The following is a 22,018-nucleotide window of genomic DNA, read 5'->3' on the forward strand; positions in this document are numbered from 1 at the left end:
GCTTGTGCTGCAATGTGCAGATGTTAAGGTTTCATATATATTTTATCAGCTTTGCTCAGTTCAAAGATTTTCTCATGCAATCAGTAATAAAGACAAATTCTCTTCCCGCTGCCATTATTTGTGTGTCAGTGGCTCGAAATGAGTGTCGGCTTTTGTGAGCGTCGCGGCGTGTGATGAAGTATGTGAAAGGTTGACGGAGAGAGTGTGAGAAAAGGAACAGACAGAGAGACAAAAACACATGTACTGTGTGTTTGTCTCTGAGCCAGTGAGTGAAATACACAGCCTGAAGAGTGAGAGAGAGAGAGAGAGAGAGAGAGAGAGAGAGAGAGAGAGAGAGAGAGAGAGAGAGAGAGAGAGAGAGAGAGAGAGAGAGAGAGAGTGTGTGTGTGTGTGTGTGTGTGTGTGTGTGTGTGTGTGTGTGTGTGTGTGTGTGTGTGTGTGTGTGTGTGTCCTGGCACGTGTGAGGTGGTGTGTGGGCGTCGAGAGGGAAAGCTCATAAAACCCATGATCACACTGATGAGGTCACGGGGAGTGAAACCAGAGAAAGCCTTTCATTTCCTGTCTCATTCCATCCCTCTCTCTCTCTCCGACCTCCATTCATCCACCTCTCCTCTCTTTACTCCTGTTTTTCACCAGTGACGCCAAAAGTCAAAGTCTTTCTCACCCTCCGCCGATTTGGAGTTATTCAGTACGTGTCACCCGACACTGTCAGAATATGAGTTTTGTTTTTGTGACTGATGTTTGCGCTCAGTGGAAACAAATTCTTAGTTCTCGCAACTCGTTTGGTTTTTACCACTACTCTTCTCACACATGTAGTGTTCGTGCATAATCAGTTATAATCAATATGGATTTCTATCTTCTTTTAAATACCAATAACAATTTCAATTAACCTGCCAATTGTTTTCTCGATTAATCGATCATAATACTGCAGAAACACAAGGTGACGTTCGAATGTACGACAAATAGTTGACAATATTCAGCTTACAATCACATAAAACGGCCAAATTACTTAAAAAGTAGAATTACTTATTCAATTTTCCTGTTGATCAACTTATAGTTGCAGCTCTCAAACAAATCAATTTCTCATTTTTTGCTTCTTCCAAAAGTTATTTTTAGTCATAGTAACCACATGCAATCTATAGATTAACTAAAACAAAATTAAGATACACCCAAACACAGTTATGTTTCCATCATTTTGGGGGACATTACATAGACTTACATTCATTCATTAATGACTAACATTAAGGAGATTAGCATTTTGTCCCCATAAGAGAGGGACACACAGACACAGCAAGTCATATTTCCATCATTGTTGGGGACATTACACAGACTTGCATTCATTTCCTTGAGAATTACCCTAACCATAACCACTACTTACCGAACCCTAACCCTAACCCTAACCCTAACCCTAGCCTTAACCTTAAACTTATCCTCACCTTAACCCAAGTCTTCACCCTAAAATTTAATCATTAATCTTATGGGAACGTGCTTTTTTTCCCCATAAGGAAGGCGAGTCCTCACAACAATACATGGCCACATAACAGAGCAGAGAGCAGCACCGAAACAGATGTCTGAAATTCAAGCTCCAAGTTTAATAAATTGAATTTAAAAATTGTCAAATTTCTTGAGCAACGCAGCCATGTGCAGAGCTTAACATGGGTGAAACTGAAGACAGTTAAAGAAACTATTCAAATCTATTTTCAGGGTGATCTGCAATGCCAAACGGATGTGCGTTAGACGTCCTCATATGAGGTTTTTGACACAGTTAAGGTCGATAGTTGCTGCTCTGCAAGGCCTCAATTCATGAAGGCTACAGGGAGGAAAGTTTGCTAAACAGTTGGTTTCAGTAAAGTGAAATGTCAGTTTGAGTCCGTCACCAGATGTTGTGAGTCAACATGTGAGTACAATCTCTGCTAATGCTGTCAGTATAAATGCGTGTAGACCACAGAGAATAGTTTTTCTCACATAACTTACATCTGTAGCCAGAGACGGGCTATTGATGTCAGCGGTCACACCGCTAACCTGGAGTTATTTTCTGCTGGTAAGAGAAACCAGCACCAACCATTGCAATCACACTGCCGCAATCATAGCCGCGGAACAACAAAGGCGAAAGAAGACGAGAACGTGCTCACAGCACAGGCGCCTGAGCACTGGAGACTGCGACAAGAGGTGTAATACTCCCCCACTTTACTTCAGATGGCAGGTACTCTAAATTTAGCAGGCCTGTCCACGTATCGCTTACTGCCTGTGGAGCTGTAGAGCTGTAAAAACACAATGTGTGTGTCTTCTGCGCTCACAGGAAGTTAGACTGATGCACAGCGTAGACACATTAAAGGCAACATTCAAAGTCTGATTCATATTGTGTGTCTCATGAGCGCCCATCGCAGATGCCCACAATGCCTGAAGAAGAACATTTTTAAATGCTGCAGCACACCATCATAGATGTCTCATAGTCAGACAGATAATTTACCTTCATATTTGCTGAGCACATTCGCGTTCCCTAGGAAATATATCTTTTTAATTTTACTGCTTTTAGCTTTTCTTTCTGCACAAAGGTCAGGAAAAAGTTTTTATATCAGATAAAATGCAAAATAGATGCATCTGTGGCTCAGGAGGTAGAGTGTGTCGTGTACTGATCACGGGGTTGGTCTCCGGTCACAGAGGGCGCACAAACTGGTCCCAAACCCAGGTAGACGGGGAGGGTTGTGTCGGGAAAGGCAACAAAAAAAAATGCTCGTCATAAAATCAGATTTCCATAGAATACTGGTCGAGGTGGAGAGAGATGACCCCCTGTGGCGACCCCCAACAGGGTGAAGCTGAAAGAAGACATCACAAAGAAAAACCATCAGCCTGGTGTTTGTCTGTCCAGCACTTGCTTCTATTGTTGGTTGCAATAAGATCTACAGCCTTTAGGGGTCGTTGGCAGCGCTTCAGACTTCGACTCGTTGTTTTTGTTTTTTTCTGACAGGTGGTCTAAGAAATCGGAGTTCAACAGAGAAAGCTATTCTCTACCCAATGCTGGCTTGGCAGGATGCATTTACTGGCTGTGAGAAGCATTCTCTCTGCTACTGTGTGGAAAAAGTTAAGATGATTTTGTGTCCACCTGTGTCTCCATGGCTGGATCCAGAGCAAAAGATGATGAAAGAGAGTCCTGCCGCCCTCCACTCGGGATTTTTTTCTTTGTTAACTTAACTTTTAATAGCCTTGGACTTATGAAACCCCAAACAGCCAACGCGTTTCATGAGCGGGAGTGTGAAATTCATTTAATTACTTGCTTACCACCAATTTTCTTCACATTTCACCAAAACCTCCAGGCACACCTGAGCTCACTCCGTAACACAACAGCTGTGAACCAGTGCAGCAGAGGATAACAGAGAACTACACAACTACTCCCGCAGTCGCTCTTCTTCTTATCACAGGCTCATTACTGGTCAGTGTTTGGTTTGACAAAAACTCCGAGGGGCAGCAGTAGCTGGCTGCCAGATTGCCTGTCCCATGTGTGTGCTCACGTTTAGCAGAGGGAGGAAAATTAAAGGCGGGAAAAGCAGGAATGATGCTGAGGGAAGCTGTGTCTGCTTGTACGAGTACATGTGTTCCCCGAGACAAAAGCGCTGGAAACATTAAAGCAAGAGGCTTTGCCAGGCTACGGTATATGAGAGGAAAACAAACAAAAGACAACACAATGACAAAAGGAGTTAATGTCAAATAAAATAAGGCACCTTGATTAGAAAATGGAATTCTTTTCAGGAAGAGGAGCAAAAAAAGGACAATGAAATTACAGTATGTGAAGTGGATCTATTCTGTCTGTGTGTGCAGTTTTCTCAGATCATCACTAAGCAAACTGCCACTTTTGATTAATCCTGATCGAACATCTCTTTGTGTTTGTGCGTCTAGAATATATTCTGTTCGTCCCCCCAAGGGGAGACAGAGAGGCAGCGGCACTAACAGTGATTAGGTATTCTGCATTCGGTATAAGGTTTAGCACAGGGGACCTCAGGCTTTCTCAGAACCATATTTTATGTTTTTTTTTTTTTATTTATTCCAGTTTCATAAAAACAAACAAATTAGATAATGTGGATGGGGAGTCTGGGATTAATTTTGAAGCAGCTGATTAGTGTGCATTTGTGTGTGTGTCCTGGGATAATTGTGTCTGGGACCATGCCTAAAAAGCCTTCAGGCTTTACTGCAGTCTGGGAGATAGAAACCCTCCCTCCTCCTCTTATACACATCTCCGCCCATCCCTCCCCCCCTCCAGCCCACTCATTCAGTCTTTTCACATTTTCCTGCTGTCTGGAAGAAAAACTTGTTCTTTAACTGGTGTCTTCTTTCCTCTTTCCACCACTCACGACACCCGCTCTGTTTCTCCAACCTTCCTCTTCGCCCATGCCATCCTCCATCTTTTCCTTAGTCGTGCATGCCCCTCCTCTCTCCGAGAAAATGTACATCAAGAGCCCAAGGTAGACAGGAAATATGTTTAATGTCAAAACTTAATCTGCATATGAGGTCACTGTTTTCACAATGTCAAATGTGCGTAAGATCACACGTCGAGTCCTTCAGTTGGTTTGTTCAAGTGTCCACAATAAACAAAGTCTGCTTTGAATAATGAAGATACAAAGATGGGTCTGGACAAACTGTTCAGAGCAGTACAAAACCTTGAAGAGTTGAATGTGAATTAGTATGTAAATAATATTTAAATATTATTAAATCTATAGAATGTAAACAATAGCCGCTGAAGTATGAAGCTACAGTTTCTGCACTACTGCTAAAGTGCAAAAAATGACAGGTTCCATCTCAATAAGCCGTCCCATCAGTCTCCTCTAATGGTCAGTAACAGCAGTGTGTGCACATAGCTAACCAGGACATTGACAAACAATAAGTGATATTTTCGCCATGAATTGGGCAATCAGGTTAGTGTTTAATGTGTTCCCGATGTGAGGAACTTTGGTTTGATTTTATTTCACCGGACGTCTAACGGCTGTTGTTTTAAATGTCTTTTGGAATGAACCATTATGCAGAACAAATGCAGGAACCGCATGTTAAAAATTGCAAGCACTAACAAATAATGCCTAGTGAGAGACTCTACTGCAGGACCCTGATCAGGTCCAGGCCGATTCGTCCCCTCTGAGGGTCCACATTGAGGACCCGGACCTCCACCCGTTCCCCAGGTCCCAGAGCCAGGCTGCGCCGGCGCTGGCTGACAGGCAGTTTGTCCAGAGTGATGTTGCTCTTGTGGATGAGGCCCGAGCGGCCAACACCGATATCTACAAAAGCCCCGAACAGAGTCGTGTTGTCCACCCGGCCCGTCAGCACCGCACCCACCCGCAGATCACTCATCGACACAATGCCCCGCTTAAAGTCCGCCTGCCCAAAATCTGGGGATGGCACAAAGGGAGAGAGTATCAAAAAGGTGAGGTGGCTACATGGAAGTGAGGGAGACAGATCTATGACAAAATCAGGTATGGAGGGCAGCTGGCACAAAGGGAGGGAGGACAGACAGGAAAGTGAATGCAGGAAAGCAAGGGGCAGGACAGAAATGATAAACACGTATTGCATTTCGAGCAGCAACCCAATACTTCTGTCTGCATACTTCCACATTTCTCTGCATTCTATTTTATCCCACTTTCCACTTGGCCTGTTCCTGAGAGCTCTTTTCCTTTCTGTAGCATTAACACAAACAGGGAAGGCTCATGCCCCAGGAAATAGTCCGGTCCAATTATCCTCCCCAAAGCACTAATTTCATGCGGTAGCTTCGGCCCATCTGTTTACTCAGCTGAGCTCTGGCTCGGGGGCCAAGCGTAGTGTGCTGCAACCGAATAGGGCCAACCTGAGAATGAACCTTGAAGCTGCGTTCCTTAATTTTGAGCCGAGTTACCAGCAGCGCTGACTGGGTATCCAGGCATCACTTTTTTTTTCCGCCAATCATAAAACTATGCCTGGAAATAAGGCGTGGAAATTAACTGAGTCAGAAAATCTTTGCAGCTTATCAGCTTGGTAAAAATACCAATGTATAAACCAAATTTCATTAATTTACAACAGGCCAAGAAGCCTTGTCCTACATTTCTTTATAATAAAAGAGAAGGCTAATTAACTCATTTATCTATCAGAAGTTATGTTTATGTCATGGCTACAAACACACAATTATAGCAACTACACCTTTGTGCAATAATGTTTGTCATTATTTCTATATTGAAAATAGCAGCTCTCAATGACTGTTCCTTTACACATAGCAGTATTATAGCCTGAAAGGTGGACTGAACCATTCTGGAGAAAGACTGTTGATATTACCATCTTTCCCTCTTCACAATGCCATCAGACCTTAATGTGCCAGATTTACCGCCCCTCTTGCTCCACCCGTCTCCCCTCCCCGTCGCCTTGTCCTGTGCACGAGCATGAACACCACCTGTTCCTGATTGGCTGGAAAACTGTTGTGCGTTTCAATATGAGCCGTTTTGTTTGTTTCCCATTTACAGCTGGGTTCAAAAAACTTTGTTTTGTTCTTTTTTTTTGTTTCTGCTGCGCACACACACAGAATGGACAGCTAAAGGACATGAGGAGATCAGTGAACATCAACCATCTTTCTCCAGAATGACTCCTGCCCACATTTAATCCGATTTTGAAGCAAAGAGACTTTTACTTATTTTTCTTCTTTTGGACTGACTCAGCTTTTTAAATCTAACATAATCATATCTCTTTGCAATGCACGACTTCGAGAAGACAAATTTGAGCAAAACTGCGGAAAATCTGACCGTTTGTGGCTGTGTATGATTTTGTTGCAGTGTTTATGTGTGACTGAACTCAAGAGTATGAGATTGAGGAGAAAAACAGAGGTCTTTGTCTATTTGTGCGTGTGTGTAAAGATATTCTGTCCAACAACACAGTCTGCTGGAGCCATCACACCCTGTCAGAAACACAGCGCTTGTGTTGTTGGGCTACAGGGAGGAAGCCACAGCACTGTCAGAGTCTATCAAATTACACTGCCAAGACATGCCTATTATAATAAAGGCACAAGAGAAGTCAGTGCGTGTTTTAACAAGCAAAGCAGTCAAAGAACTGGACAAATACAAGGTCAGCTTTCTATCGGTGAGCAGGGACCTATAAATGACATTACGAAGGAAAGATGAGAGACTAACAGAAGTTACTGTGACTGCCAGGTTGCAGATATGTGCAGTCGATGAAATTTTATGTGATTCCAAACAGCGATAGTATTGTGGTCAGTGGCAAGAGCTTTGCACAAGAATATACTGAGAAATAAGAGCTTAAGTGTGATTTTGCTCAATTTGGATGCCTATTAATTGATAAGAAGGTGTGAGAAATGAACAGAAATGCATGTAAACATTGTTTAGTTCCTCTCACAATCAAGCCACTTAAAAAAAAAGTGCAAGTGTCGAGTTTACATGGTTGCTGTATTTTTAACTATTTCTTTATGTTCTTTCATGATTGCAAGAACAAATTCTGAAATGAATTGATATCTCAGTGTGACTGTGAGCGGCAGGAGTCTTACTTTGTCTCATGTCAAACCCAGGAGGCTGCGTGAGGCCGTCTATGATGAGCTTGAGGGTCTCGGGTGTGGTGTCCACCGTCTTGGCCAGTTCCTCCACGGTGCTGCTACTAACCTTGCTCTCCACACACCGTCGCAGGCCTGCACTCCCGATCTGGTCTGCACTCCCACCCACGAGCGACAGAAATCTGGACAGGAGTGGAAAAAAAAGGAAAATATAGTGTAAAGTGTGAAAATCACATTTTTAAAACCATAAAAACAGTTGATAGCAAATAAATATGATAAACTATTTTTTGCATGTTTAAATATGCACACACACACACTTATGTAGTGGCTAGCAAGGGCCAAAATGTTCATAAATGAGTTTAAATACAAGTGGTCCTTAGTTAGTCTAAAGCAAGGCTATGAGGGACAGAGTGAGGCAGAAGGACAGAGGAAGGGATGAAAGGAGAGGAAAAGTGGAGACAGTCTGGGAAGAATGATGAGGAAAAATGGAAATTAAAGAGGAAAAAAGCAAAAACGGGGGAGCTAAGCTAATGCAGGTGAGGGAACTGGGGGAAAAATGGAGGAGAGGTGTGGGAGTAATTAAACAGAAAGTCACAAGCTGCCGAGGTGGGACTTTCTGTTCTAAAGCACACACAGGCACAAATACACACATTTATTTTACCCCCTATTAAATCAGGTAAATCCACAGTGGGCTGTAAACGCCCTGACACCTTGTCTCATGAAACCGCCTCCACTTTGCTAAGGTTGGACTGTTTGTCCATCCGTCAATCCCCTGGAAAAATCTCCTTCTATCGCTTTATTCTAGCAGGATGTCCAACCTCCAAAATGTCTAGACAGTCGATCAAGTCGCACCATTTAAATTTCACTGAGCCGGAGATTTAGATCCAAACTAATTAGCTGGTCGACATTCTAAACAGACTCGGTAACAGACTGGCATGGGAGCCAGAGCAGCATATAGGGTTTATGGAAAAATGTGCGCTGTGTGAGTATTGTGCTTACTGTATATATTATTTACAGTAGGCACTTTCCATGGCTGGTGATGGATGTGAATGCATTTGCCTCTATGCATGCGCTCATGCGAGGACCAGCTGGGCAGCGTCCTTGATGGATGTCGCTCACTGGCAGCCTGACGCCAAACAGACTCCGCAGCTGTCCCCGCCCCATGATGGACAGAACAGGTGGACACGCACATTCAGGACACACACACACGCACACACACACTCGCGTGCGCACACCAAGTTGATTCATACACAATGTTGTTCAGAAATGCTCATTTGGCAGTGGCAGGGACAGTGCGGATGTAACGGGACACGGCTTGTGTACAAACTATGTACGAGACAGCTGTGAGCAGAGGGGCCCCTGCCAGCAAAGTCACCGTCTACTGTCCAAAAGAGGGAGACAAGCGGAATCAGTCCCTCAACACCAGCAAGCCACTGCGCCACAAAATAGAAGCCGAGCATGTGCCAGGAATGGCTTAGCGGTGAGGAAACAGCACCTTTGGACCAAAATGGATGCCTGTCTAACACTAGAATCTTCTTTCCTGTGTCTCCCAAGGCTTCTCAACTTTCCAACCACATATCTCGTTACAGGAGAAGAAATACTTGGCTCTTGGTGGCCTACTGGTCTAAGACATTCACCACATAGCCCCCGTGGTTTGAATCCAGCCTGGGACCTTTGCTGCAGGTCATCTCTCTTCCACTCTCTCACACATAATATTTCCTCTCTTACTCTACTGTGTCAAAATTTGCACAAATGGAAAGAAAACAATCTGACAAAACTCTTTAAGGGATAGGTTGACTACTTTTTTTAAAAAACACATGTTGGCTGTTCATCTTCCGCACTGACTGGAGTATAAAACACAGCACAAGAGGAAATATTTTCTCCCTGCTGCAGTAAAACAAGCAACAGTACATCAAAGGTCTCATTTTGTCATTTCAATAATGATTGGTGACAGACAGAAATTTATCCCCTTAGTGGAAATTCAGAAAAGGCTGGACTTCCAGTACCACTGGGTCACTTCAAAATAGCCAAAATATCGTAGCTTTTCTGTTCATATACGCTGATGCAGAACTGCAGACCTTTATCAGAGGATGATCAGTGACAGCAGCACCTCAAACCGTTCAAACATCAGACTTCTAAAATTATGAATGCAAGGGTCCAAGAGGGTCCACATGATCATCCCTTTAACCTATGAGTGACATAAATATTCAAGCTAGAATGATACAGGTAGACGAGAGGGGTGAGCGAGTGGAAGCAGTGTTGAATTAAGTGCAGGCTGAATTCTGGATCTGTATCTTTCAGTGGTTTTGGTGGGTGGTTGGTGCTACTTTCAGGTGTGTGTATGTGTGTGTGTGTGTGTGTGTGTGTGTGTGTGTGTGTGTGTGTGTGTGTGTGTGTGTGTGTGTGTGTGTGTGCCCGTGCGTGCGTGCCAGTCTCATTTTTCCAGGGGTGTATGCTAGTATTTAAGGGGTGCCAGGAGTCCAGAGGCCTCCACTGCTGTTGGGTTCATACTCATATAATTACTACCAACACAGTGTGTGTGTGTGTGTGTGTGTGTGTGTGTGTGTGTGTGTGTGTGTGTGTGTGTGTATGTGTGTGTGTGTGTGTGTGTGTGTGTGTGTGTGTGTGTGTGTGTGTGTGTGTGCGTGTGCGTGCATGTGTGCGTGTGTACATGTGAATGTGGGATTGGGTCGGCTAGGATATAGATTTTATCCAGGCTCACAGCAAGAACCCACTCTGTTTTGCATTATAGAAATATTGGGCCCCGACTGTTACATATCAGAAAAATATTCGTCACAGAGTGGACCGCTCTGCCTCACATCTGAGCAAAGATATATATTTCATGCAATGAACCCAACTGGCTAACAACAATAAACTTCACTGATATTTTGATGTGAAATATTTTAATAGAGCAGATTCTCTGCAGCCGAATATTCAAATATTAAAGCTTTTGCAGAGAGGTTTTGGAGATTTGCCTTTAAGCAAACACATCCCACTATTTCTGAAACCAAGGTGGACAAATTGTGCCTGTGCATGTGTGTTCTTGTGTGTGTGTGCGTATATGGTTACAAAAAGGGGGTGATGTGTGGGCTGTGAGCAGTAATGGAGGATCCAGTTTCACTAATGTGATGAACATGATATTCCTCATACACCATAAAGACACACAAACAGCATTCCTCCACAACCCTCCCTTCGTACCTCCCGCTTTCATCGGTTGTAGGTGAGGATGTGAGAAGAGCAGTGAGGCATCTCAGTGACGGCCTAACATCTACTGCGCTGCACAGTGTGAGACTTTTCATTTAGAGAGGGGTTAAATGTTCCCCACTATCCCAATTAGTGACTCTAAAGGAGAGCGTTTTCCAGAGCATTTCAAAATAAGATTCAAAGGGAGAGAAACTCTCTGCTGGCATGAGGAAAGTAAGGAGGGAAAGGTCACACACTGTTAGCTGCCATTTGTTTTTTTATTTTATATTCTGAATTAAATGATCGCTTTCTCTGAATGACAACAACACTGCAACAACAGAGCAGGATTTGTTTGAAACAGATGAATCATTACAACTGTAACATTAAGGGCTTATGAGAGGAGACAGCCGAATCAGGCTGAACTCCACACTCACAGTGTAAGATGGTCTGTTTTTCAGAGGCATGACGCACCCTCTGATTTAAAGTGCAGCTGAAGATGAATTATTTCCCATTGCATCAAAACTACAGCAGGCTGTCAAAATTCCATGGGAGAGAAATAGATGACATGCGGGGCTTTTCCTGCACCGTCATTCGATCTCAACCCCGCTGACCATCATCCTTAACATTCAGAGAGGGATGTGACACAGTGTAAAACCACAAGGCATGTTTTGGGACGTTCTAACAAATGCGGTTCGGAAATTCAGCAAGTTTGTGAAATCGAGGCCATTGCAAAATATATGCGCGAGCGAGTGAGAAATGAATTGGCACTGAAACTGCCAGACATGGATTATAACATAGTCATAACAAAGGATACAACATTCGCCAACACAGGGTTAAGAAGACCGAACAGCGGGAAGAATAGACGAGCAGAGAATGATAAGCAGAGCGGTGAGAAACAGGAGAAAGACTCAATGATGGAGAGAAAACAGAAGACATGACATGAGGGAGAAATGCAGAATGATGATCTTGTACCACGTTTTGCCATTGATTTAGGAGGATATCTAATGTACAACAACAGCAGTTCAAATGTGTTATGACAACAGCAGCAAAAGCAAAACATTAAGACTTAATAAAAAGGTAAATGATCATTTTCTCTCCTCCCTCTGTTTCTCCAATTCCTGAAATTTCCAGCACTGAAATATGAAATGTGATATTAAAACTTTTTAATAGATCTGTCGGATTTCAAAATTATGTTTCATTCAGATTCATTAGGAAATAAATCAATCAACGTAGCTCCAGCCCCAACTGATGGAACAAGTCAATTAAAACTGGAGAACATACACACACACACACACGGGACAACAGAAACACACACAAACCAGGTGTGAGTAATGATGACTGACATTTAAGAGGGCCCCATGACAACAGGAGTATTTGGGCACCTCACCGAGTTGTGATAACAAACACCACTGAGAAAGAAAGATAGTGAAAGAGAAGGAGAGCTGTCTGGAGGAGAGGAAGGTGTCCTCCCAGAGAAGCAAAGACCAAAAAGAAAGGGAAAGGAATAGAGGCTGTATTAAAATAGAAGGGGGTGTTAATTTGCATTTTCAGACCTCTGACCCTGAACAGCTCTTTGATGAACAACTATACGACGCAGTCTATGTGGAACACACACACATGAACCCACACCCACACACGGTCACTTGGCTGAAGTAGGAAAGATAAGCAAAAACACAGTTTCACACAAGCTGCCTCAATGTATCTGCACACATGTGTGCACAGAGACGCACACATGCACTGAGGCCATTAAAGGCACATCGACATGAGGGGAGCGATGCTTAGAGCCACTAGTGTCAGAACTTATGTAGACTAAACACAGTTGAGTGACTACAGCTGTAGGACAGAGAGCCCTCCCTCTGTCTCTGTCTGCCTGCTTCACACACATGCACATACATGCATGCACACACACACACACACACACACACACACACAAGTCTGGGGCAGTTGTTCAATAGGCTTTTGATATAGCATCAGCAGCGCTAACAATCATTTCTCATACAAAAAAGGACACACACACACACACACACACACACACACACACACACACACACACACACACACACACACACACACACACACACAACAAAGCCGATACCTCCTCTCTTGTATCCCATGTCTGTGTAAATCAAATCAGAGTCCTCCACCACTATAACCAGCCCCATATGAGACGGTGTCAAAATCAACTCCATCTTAGCCTGAACATGCCTTGGCCAGTGGGGTGGGCTGCTGTACAAAAGTGTGTGCGTGTGTGCTTGTATATTTGTGTGTACTGTACCTCTGCGCCACGCTGTAGGACTCTGGGTGTATGCAGGTCTGGTCCAGGGGGTTAAATGAGGCTGGTATGCTGACACAAGTCTTTCCTTTGCCTTTCCTTGCTGCTGGTTTCTCTGGCACTGCTGGTGCAGGGCGACTTGAGGAGTTGGCACTGATTTGAGAAGAAAGAAAGCTGTTTTTAAAATTATGAATGTATGTTCAAATTTTCAGAAAGCCTTCATATCAAAACACGACTTTTCATCAAAGGGTCCATCCATCCATCCATTGTCTATGCCCGACTATCCCTTTTCAGGGTTGCGGGGGGGCTGGAGCCTATGCCAGCTGTCAACGGGCGAGAGGCGGGGCACACCCTGAACCGGTCGCCAGCAGATCGCAGGGCATTCATCAAAGGGTTGATTCACCAAATTACAAAAAAAAGCAAAGAATAAACATTTTCTCGGTTACCTCTAGAGGTATCCAGCCATGCAGGCAGGTCAGGTTTCCTGCTTCCACCTCAGTATAATTCCAGTTTATTATCTTTGTTTGCATCACTTACAGCTTTGAAAACTTGCATTTAAAACAGCGAAGTGTTTTTGCTACTGTGGACAATCCACATACACTGTCAACATCATTCTATTTCAGTACAATACTTTCAACTGAAACAGAGCCTTGAAAGCTGCTCGCAGTGAGGTCTGTGGATTATTGTATTCTGGAGAGACTCCTCTACAGCTCCTCTCACGAACCTCTGCTCTACATGTTATATAGACTGCATTATGAATAATGTCACTGTATCTGTGAAATGTGCACTGTACCGTCGTGTCATGTTTTATTCTTCGTTTGCACATCACCATATCACTCACACCAGTAACTTCTTTGCACTATAACTTTACATCCATATTGCGCATATTTTTATGGTGACGGTATTATATCAGAGTATTAAAAAACAAAAGGGATTCTCCACTCAAAACATGATTCTACCTCTTTTCAATCTATTAGCAAGGTAAGGAAGGACGTCTTAAGGAAGAACAAATGATTAAAAGAACGTTTATTGGCTCCGACTAGGAATGAAAATAAGATTCATGTGCTTGGGAGGAGTAACCTGTCCCAAAATGAAGGCAATTTGTAAATGTAATGTGATTCATTCTCAGAATTAGACAGATATAATAGAAGTACAACAGTCAGCGTACCACAGGGCATGTCTATCAAGTGCATTTACATACAGCAGCAACAGACACGCATGCCGACAGCACGCAGCAGAGGAGGCTTTCATGTACCGACAAAGCCAGCTGAGTGTGGAGATAACGTTAGCTGTGTGTGTGAGACGACAGAAAAAGCGACGTGAGAAAACATCCAATCCACTGCTCTGGTTATTTTATTGGCTTCAAATGAGGCTTCACACTGACAGAGCTTGTCTTGTCTGTCCCTCAATATTAAGTTCGCCAACATTGCTCCAGCATTTGGGTCTACAATAGATCTTACTAGCCACATTAGTACCGTTTTCGTGTATGCGACATGAACGATGAAGCTGAACCTTGAACAACATGTTGCTGTTTCATTTTTTTAAATGTATTTTTTTAATGATTTGAGCACCACATATGGATTTCCACTGAGAAAATCTCAGAGATATATATCTGAAAAACTGGGGACATTAAACCAAAACTACCTGCTTGGCTAGATACCACCATGTGAGGAAAATACATTTTCCTGCAATTTGTGTGAACTGACTTAAGGAGAATTAAGTAAGAAAACAATGTGAAACAGAATCTGAGTTGTGTGTATGTCTACGTATCTTTACATAGAGTTTGCATAGTGTGCACCTGGTTTGTGGGTTGATCCTAATGAAGCCGGCACACTGCTGGTAGGTCTTGGGCCCCATGCCTTTGACCAGTTTGAGCTGCTCCCTGTTGATGAAGGGACCATTCTGCTCTCTCCACTCGGCAATACTCCTCGCCCTGCCCACATTTAGGCCTGCTACATGCCTTGGAGATGAAACAACAAATATAAATGTCACACAAGACATCATCTAGTTATTAAAATCATTTCAGGAAGTTTGTTGAGGTTTGTGTGTTTATTTCTAAGGTCTCTGTTCGACATTGAATGCTGACGTGACGAACGGTACGGTGAAAACTAAAACTCGGGGGGGAAACCACTGTTTAGTTTCAAAATACAATATCTGCAGTATAACTACACACAGCTATGTAGCACTTGCTTTACACGCTGGCCACACGCGATTTCTGTAATATACAAACAAACAGAGCTGATTGTGCAAGCTGTGACCTGGCATTTAAACAAGCAGCAGCAACAGTCACAAGAGACACGCATAAGCAATATCTAGTGAGCGTATTTGTCAAGTTTTGGCCGTGCGATGAAAATAGGTGACTTGAAACTCAATTAGGTTCGTTCTGTTAATGTCCACGGTGACTCACTTACACTAAAACACACAGCAACGTCAACACTCAGCATAATACCTCAGTCATCAACACGTCTGTGTGTGTTTAACGTGTGTGTAACACAACTTCTGGCAGGAACGGAAAAAGCTCACTTGCAGAGCAGACAGGTAAACAGATGACCTGATGCCTGCCCTGCAGCCAATGCCAGCTCATTTTATACTATTTGTATCCACTGAAGGGTGTGTGTATCAAATTTGTGCACCTCCTGTACTTTTCAAACATGTGCACATACTGTAAATAAGCCTACATGAGCACAGTGTTCTTCCAGCGGTATTTGTGATTTTTGGACACATGTACATTTCGATCTGTGTGTGGCAATGATGTGTGTGTACGCGTGTTTGTGTCCACTTTGCCTAATCCCCTCTGTTGATGACAGTCACTCAGTAAATGACGCCACGGCGTGTTGCAGTCTCAAGTTGGCAGTCTGCGCATTTTTATGTGTGTGTGTGTGTGTGTGTGTGTGTGTGTGTGTGTGTGTGTGTGTGTGTGTGTGTGTGTGTGTGTGTGTGTCTGCATCCAGCATGCATCTGTGCATGAGTGTGAATGAAGCTTTGCCATGTTGTGACCGCTAAGGGAAAGTATGTCAGAGGTCTAAGCCCGACTTCATCTCTGTTTCACTTTTTGCATGTGTGTGTGTGCTGCAGAGAGTCCATGTGTGCACACGTGCTTGTGAGCGCACGTACTGTATGTATGTGTCTTTATGTGTCGTCTACCTCATCAGTGTCTCGGAGCAGATGTTGATGTCCACCCCGACAAAGCTAACACATTCCTGCACCACGCCATCCAGCGCTGCCTTCAGAGCTCCAGCTGACACATCATGCTAGAAACACACACATACACACACACATATAACAAGCACGCACGCACACAAGCACACATACATGCACACAAGAGAAGAAACATCAGGCTGACAACTGGATTAGCAGAGAAAACAACATTAAATTACTGAAAAAAAGTTGCCTCTTGTTCTAAAACATACACAAGTATACTGCATACAAGCAAGCACTCTTTAGCAATTTTACTGGTTTAGGATGTTTTAGTGTTTAGAGATGGAAGTAAACAGTAAAAAGGAGAAGAAACTTTAGTGTATTAAATCTTATTCTATGGCTAATATTGCTGCCTTTGGCTGATGCAATGCTATCATGTTTCCCTCATTCTTTCATCCAAAAATATCTCCCCAGTATGTTTTATTGCAGACTTTTTTAATAGACTTTACATAATCATGTTCTGTTTGCACAACCCCCATGCTGTATATTTACTCGCTATCATATTCAGTTTTTTTGCTATATACTACTATTTGGTGCTGTGTAGACACATCTTCCCCAAGGGGATCATTAAAATTGCACCCTTAAAAGAGATAAACAGCAGCAGAAAGTGTTAGCTATACAATACTGACAAGATGAGAGAGGTTTGACTGACAAGCAGTACAGCAAGTAAAAGGCAGAGAGAGAGAGAGAGAGAGAGAGAGAGAGAGAGAGAGAAGAGAGAGAGAGAGAGAGAGAGAGAGAGAGAGAGAGAGAGAGAGAGAGAGAGAGAGAGAGAGAGAGAGAGGTGCAGAAAGGAAAAGAGAGAGAGAGAGAGTGTTTAGTTTGGCTTGTCAGCAATGCCTTTCTCCCACTAACACAGTGTTCTCGTTAGTGTGACTCGCTGTCAATAAAGATCCTCCAAATGAACTCTTCACACTTCTGAACCACCAATCAACTATTAATCAGGACATATTTTCCAAAAGGACTAGAATCTTTTTCCTAATAAGGATCAGGGAAGACAGCCAATGACGCACAGGAAAGGAAAGGAAAGGAAAGGAAAGGAAAGGAAAGGAAAGGAAAGGAAAGGAAAGGAAAGGAAAGGAAAGGAAAGGAAAGGAAAGGAAAGGAAAGGAAAGGAAAGGAAAGGAAAGGAAAGGAAAGGGTAAAAACAACTCAACAAATTTTGTGGACATTAAAAAATACCTAAAATAAATTTGATCAAAACAAAACACCAAAATAAGGTTGTAAGCTATTCTATGAGGACTCGCCGTTGTCCCCACACACATACAGAAGCCCTGGGCTGTGGGACAGGGCCAAAAACCAGGAGGTTCAGCTGGACTGATGCCTCAGCAACTGCTTGAGGATTAGCTGACAGTCTAAACTAGACTACTGTTACTACTGGGCTGTGTGTGTGTGTGTGTGTGTGTGTGTGCGTGCGTGCGTGCGTGCGTGCGTGCGTGCGTGCGTGCGTGCGTGCGTGCGTGCGTGCGTGCGTGCGTGCGTGCGTAAGTACGCTGTGTGCGAACCTGACCCTCCTGTAACACGATCAAGCCCTGAACAAACACTGGCTTGTAAATAGATAACAACACTGCCAGCTAGCAAACGCACCCTTCTCTGTCAGCAAAAACAGGACAGCAGGACATATGAGGACAGAGAGGGAGGCAGACAGAAGCATGTATGGGTGAAAGAACAGACGGGACTAAGTTCTGCTTGGCCATTTATTCATCTGTTTGATGAATGGATGACAATAATTAAAAGCTTCAACCACAAGCATTTTCTTATTAGTAGCTTACACTATGTATTCCTTAACAATCAATAACACAACTGAGACGAAGGCAGGGAGCATTATACAAGGCCCAAGTTAGCTATCTCCAAAGGAAGCACCCAGCTGGGTTCGTTATCAGCTGGAAACTGTTAAACTAAAGATTTCACTAGCTGTCAACAACGATCATAATTATGGGATTGGCACACACTATGATTAACATACTTAAATATTTTCTTTATATTTGTATTACCAAAATGTGATGTTGAAAGGGCGGACGCTCTGTCAACATCTAATGTAAGTAATGCATTTCATATGTTGGAATTAAGCATTTTGAGTAAATGATTGATTAGTCTAAGTTTCTGTTTTTACAATCACTGAATTTTTAATTACAGGGAAAATACTTGCACTTTAATGATATTACAGTTGTCAATATCTAGTTAATTACACTTGCAACTTGTAAAGCATAAACAAATGTGCAATCAGATGACAACAGATATCAATAATCAGATATAGAAGTTTTAGTTCTTCATGTCACTTTTCATACTGATACATTTTGTTTCATACTGTCCCATGTTAATAGCCCAGCTAATAGGTGCTACTTGCTATACCTGGTAGCAATTGTTGAGCTTGCTCACGGGGGCATGTGATTGGCTGAAAGGTGACAGGGCGGTGACAACATCACTGTCATGAAAATTGAAAACTGACATTATGAAATCAAGTGACTTTCAAAACATTATGACAACATTAACATTATGATGAGTTCAGTTTTAATAATTTCTTAAACTATTTCACAAATAATTGCTTCAACCATTTATTTAATTATTCATTATTTATTTATCTAATCTTCAACACTGGGGTTTCATACAGAAATACATGGCTTACTACTTAAATTACATCTCAGTAATGTATTTAATAATCTGATATGTTGTATTCATGAGCTCAGGATTCATTAATATTTGTCCTGTTGGTGAAACTTTCTTTAAAAGTGTTGAATTATGTAACATTGGCAACAAAACAAACAGTTTACACCTGGCCTAATAGCAGGTAAAAGTGGTGACTCCTCATGTGACCTGATTCTTAGTGTGAACGCTGCGGGACTACAGCCAGAGGCATTCTGGAGACAATAAAAATAACTTTCCAAACAATAAGAATGTCTCATAAAACTCAGACTTAAAGTTTTATGATTTCCGGTGAGTGGTTACAGAAACAGGAGAGAGACGGAGATAGTCAGAGATGAGAAGAAGGTAATCACCTGTAATGTCACACCAGAGAGTGTTTTCACACGAGAAAGGTGGAGGTGTGTGTGTGTGAGAGTTTTAACCTGCAGAAAAACCACAATGACTGTGCTCTCACAGCCTTACTGAAACCTTATAGAGGTGGGAGCAGTACCAGATGATGTGAGGTAGCGTAACACAGAGGTGCTCGTGCACTTCAGTACATAACTGTGCTCAGACAGGGATGGGAAAAACTGAAGCTTAACTTTAATAAGTACTGATGTAATTCCAGATGAAAAAGAAAATTGGAAAAATAATTTAATCTGAATCAATGTGCTTATATTTTTTCATCGCCTCACTCTAATGTAAAAAGGTGAACAGCCGTCTCTAGAGCCAGTGTTTAGTTTGTCCATTTTGGGCTACTGTAGAAACATGACAGAGCCACATGGCAGACCTTGTGGAAAAGATAATTCTGAATATTATATTCCATTTCTCCAAGTAGATTTCCTGAATCACTGGTCTTTTAGGGGAAGTTGGGATCTTGGTACCATCTTCCACTTTAACAATACAATAGGTGTTTGCTTTGGATCCGCAGCCCACCATCAAGTTTTACTTTAGGAGTTTGGACAACCCTGTTTTAAATATACTTTATTACCAAAGGGAAAAAAATACTGCACATATAAGCAAAGCTGATGTCACTGAGCTATTACCATACAATGTTTTTCTGTTCATTGTACAGAAGCCCCAAACCCTGTGATATGGCTTAGTAATAATAGCAATCTGGGCGAAAAGATAAGATCTCTGGCACCAGCAGCAGTGATTTAATGTGTGGAAGAGAGTAACTGTTACAGAAAACAAGCAAGTTCTGCTCTATTAAACATACATACACACAATCCAGTATGTGTGTGTGTGTCCAGAGGCCCTCATGGTGCTCCTCTCAGTTTACAGTGGCACTGCCTGCACCACTGGAGCATGTCGTCCCGATTCTTTCTATCGCTCAATCCAGGCATCCCTCTTTCGCCCTCTTGTGCTTTCATTTATCTCAGGTGGAGGTAAACTGTCCAATCAGCCTCGGAATTATCATCTAGGACATTGATGTCTTGTCTTCCCTCAGTTGGGTGTTTATATGGCGGTGTTTTATGCCATAGTGTGCTGGGTAGGGGGCAGCACGGACAGAGACGGGAAGAGACTGAACAAACTGGTTAAGAGAGCCAGCTCTGGCCTGGGCTGCCCACTGGACTCCATCGAGGGGGTGGCGGACAGAAGGATGTTAGCCAAGCTGACATCCATCATGGACAACTCCTCCCACCCCCTGCACCACACTGTGGGGACCCTGAGCAGCTCCTTCAGCACAAGACATTTACATCCCCAGTGCAGGAAGGAGTGCTACCGCAGGTCATTCCTGCCCACAGCCATCAGACTGTATAACAGTGCACAATAATCATCCAATCAAATGCAAGTTGTACTGATAACCTGTTTCCATGTGCAATCGTCATTTTTAAATTAGTGTGTATGTATTGTATATATTGTAAATTACCATAGGGTATATAACATTTGTGCAATATTTTTTATTCTTTTTATTTTTTTTTTATTTTTTGTCTTCTTGCCTTCTGACTTCTTGCACTCTGCTGCTGCTGTAACATGTGAATTTCCCCCATTGTGGGATAAATAAAGTCAGATGACTGTGTAGCATTCATCTACTCCGCCTTCTCTACACTTCTTAAATTACAGCTTCTTCGCTCATGTCGTATTTCTTACTGTTCTCCTCCTGCCTCTTCTATCCCTGTGGTTTACTCTCACTCTTTCGCTCTAAATTGGATTCTTAGTATCTAAATTACAACCTCTGGGTGGTGTGGGGTGAACAGATAGAGAGAGATAAGAGGAACTGGCTAGAAAAGTATTCACAAGAAAAGGTCACAATGACACAATGCCAGACGACTTCAAATACATTTTTAACCAAACACTATTATTAAATGTATCCTCAATCTTGACCTTAGGACATAAGCACATCTTGAAATCCTGTGGGCAGACCTTTACGAACTACTTCCATCCACCCCATGGATATGCCATCATCCATTTTTAAAACTGCCTCAAAAATCGCCCAAACCTCAAAATCATCCAGAGCCAATGGACTGGATCCGTACGTGTGAAGGTCATGTTTGGATTGGCCGGAAACCAGTCAAAGCCAGCCAACCAATGCACAAGAACAAAGTGTTTCTGTCTGCACCTTGAGCACTTAAACGCCGCCATGTTACCACATGTCAATCAGAGAGAGATAGAGAAAAAGAGAATGGTGAGAAATACAGAGCGGGAGAGAAAGCCCAAAAACCAAAACAAGCTCCCTCTTCTGCTGAGAGTTGAGGTGTTGAATGACTGTGATGGCGGAGGTCTTTGGACTGACAGCATGAAATACTGTTTCTGAATGATGCCACTAAGAACTCCATGCTGGAGCCAGATTGGCTGAGGGCAGTAAATGATGTTAGGATAGCTGTAAGATGATTACAAACAGTAGGATCAAATGGCACTTGGCCTCACTTCATTGCGTTCAGCCCGGGACATGAGAAACTTTTTCCTCCTGTCCTGCAAATCAGGCTTATTTTCATATTTCTGTTTTTTTCATGTCAGGGGAGGGGGGCTAAGTTACTGTAAGTTACTGTTTGATCAAGCGGGTGTATTTTTAAGGCTCATTCATTCTTAAGTTTAAAGGCATGGTGAATTAGAATATGGTAATTTCCCAAGCATTGAACACTTTCCAGAAATACACAGTAATTCCTACAATTGTCTACAATTTGAGTACTGCTTGGCTTCACTAGAGGAAAGCAATCAAAGTTAGCAAGCAAAAAAAAAAAGGGGGGGGGGGGGCACTCACGTAGCAACTTGAGAAGAAACAACATTACAAAATA

At 42.8% G+C, this 22,018-nt stretch overlaps 1 protein-coding gene across 1 annotated transcript in view; it reads right to left on the bottom strand.

The window, feature by feature from the left end:
* Positions 1-4,459: 4,459 nt before the first annotated feature.
* Positions 4,460-22,018, bottom strand: part of srbd1 (S1 RNA binding domain 1) — a 53,374-nt gene continuing 35,815 nt past the window's right edge. Inside the window, exons 17-21 of the mRNA XM_070977580.1 lie at positions 16,104-16,210; positions 14,758-14,919; positions 12,963-13,112; positions 7,502-7,686; positions 4,460-5,372 (exon numbers count right to left, since the gene is read on the bottom strand). Coding sequence (XP_070833681.1) covers positions 5,080-5,372; positions 7,502-7,686; positions 12,963-13,112; positions 14,758-14,919; positions 16,104-16,210 — 897 coding nt within the window. The 3' untranslated portion in view covers positions 4,460-5,079. The remainder of the gene's footprint in view (positions 5,373-7,501; positions 7,687-12,962; positions 13,113-14,757; positions 14,920-16,103; positions 16,211-22,018) is intronic.

This window comes from Chaetodon trifascialis, chromosome 13, assembly GCF_039877785.1.
Source record: "Chaetodon trifascialis isolate fChaTrf1 chromosome 13, fChaTrf1.hap1, whole genome shotgun sequence".
In the NCBI taxonomy this organism is placed as follows: Eukaryota; Metazoa; Chordata; class Actinopteri; order Chaetodontiformes; family Chaetodontidae; genus Chaetodon; species Chaetodon trifascialis.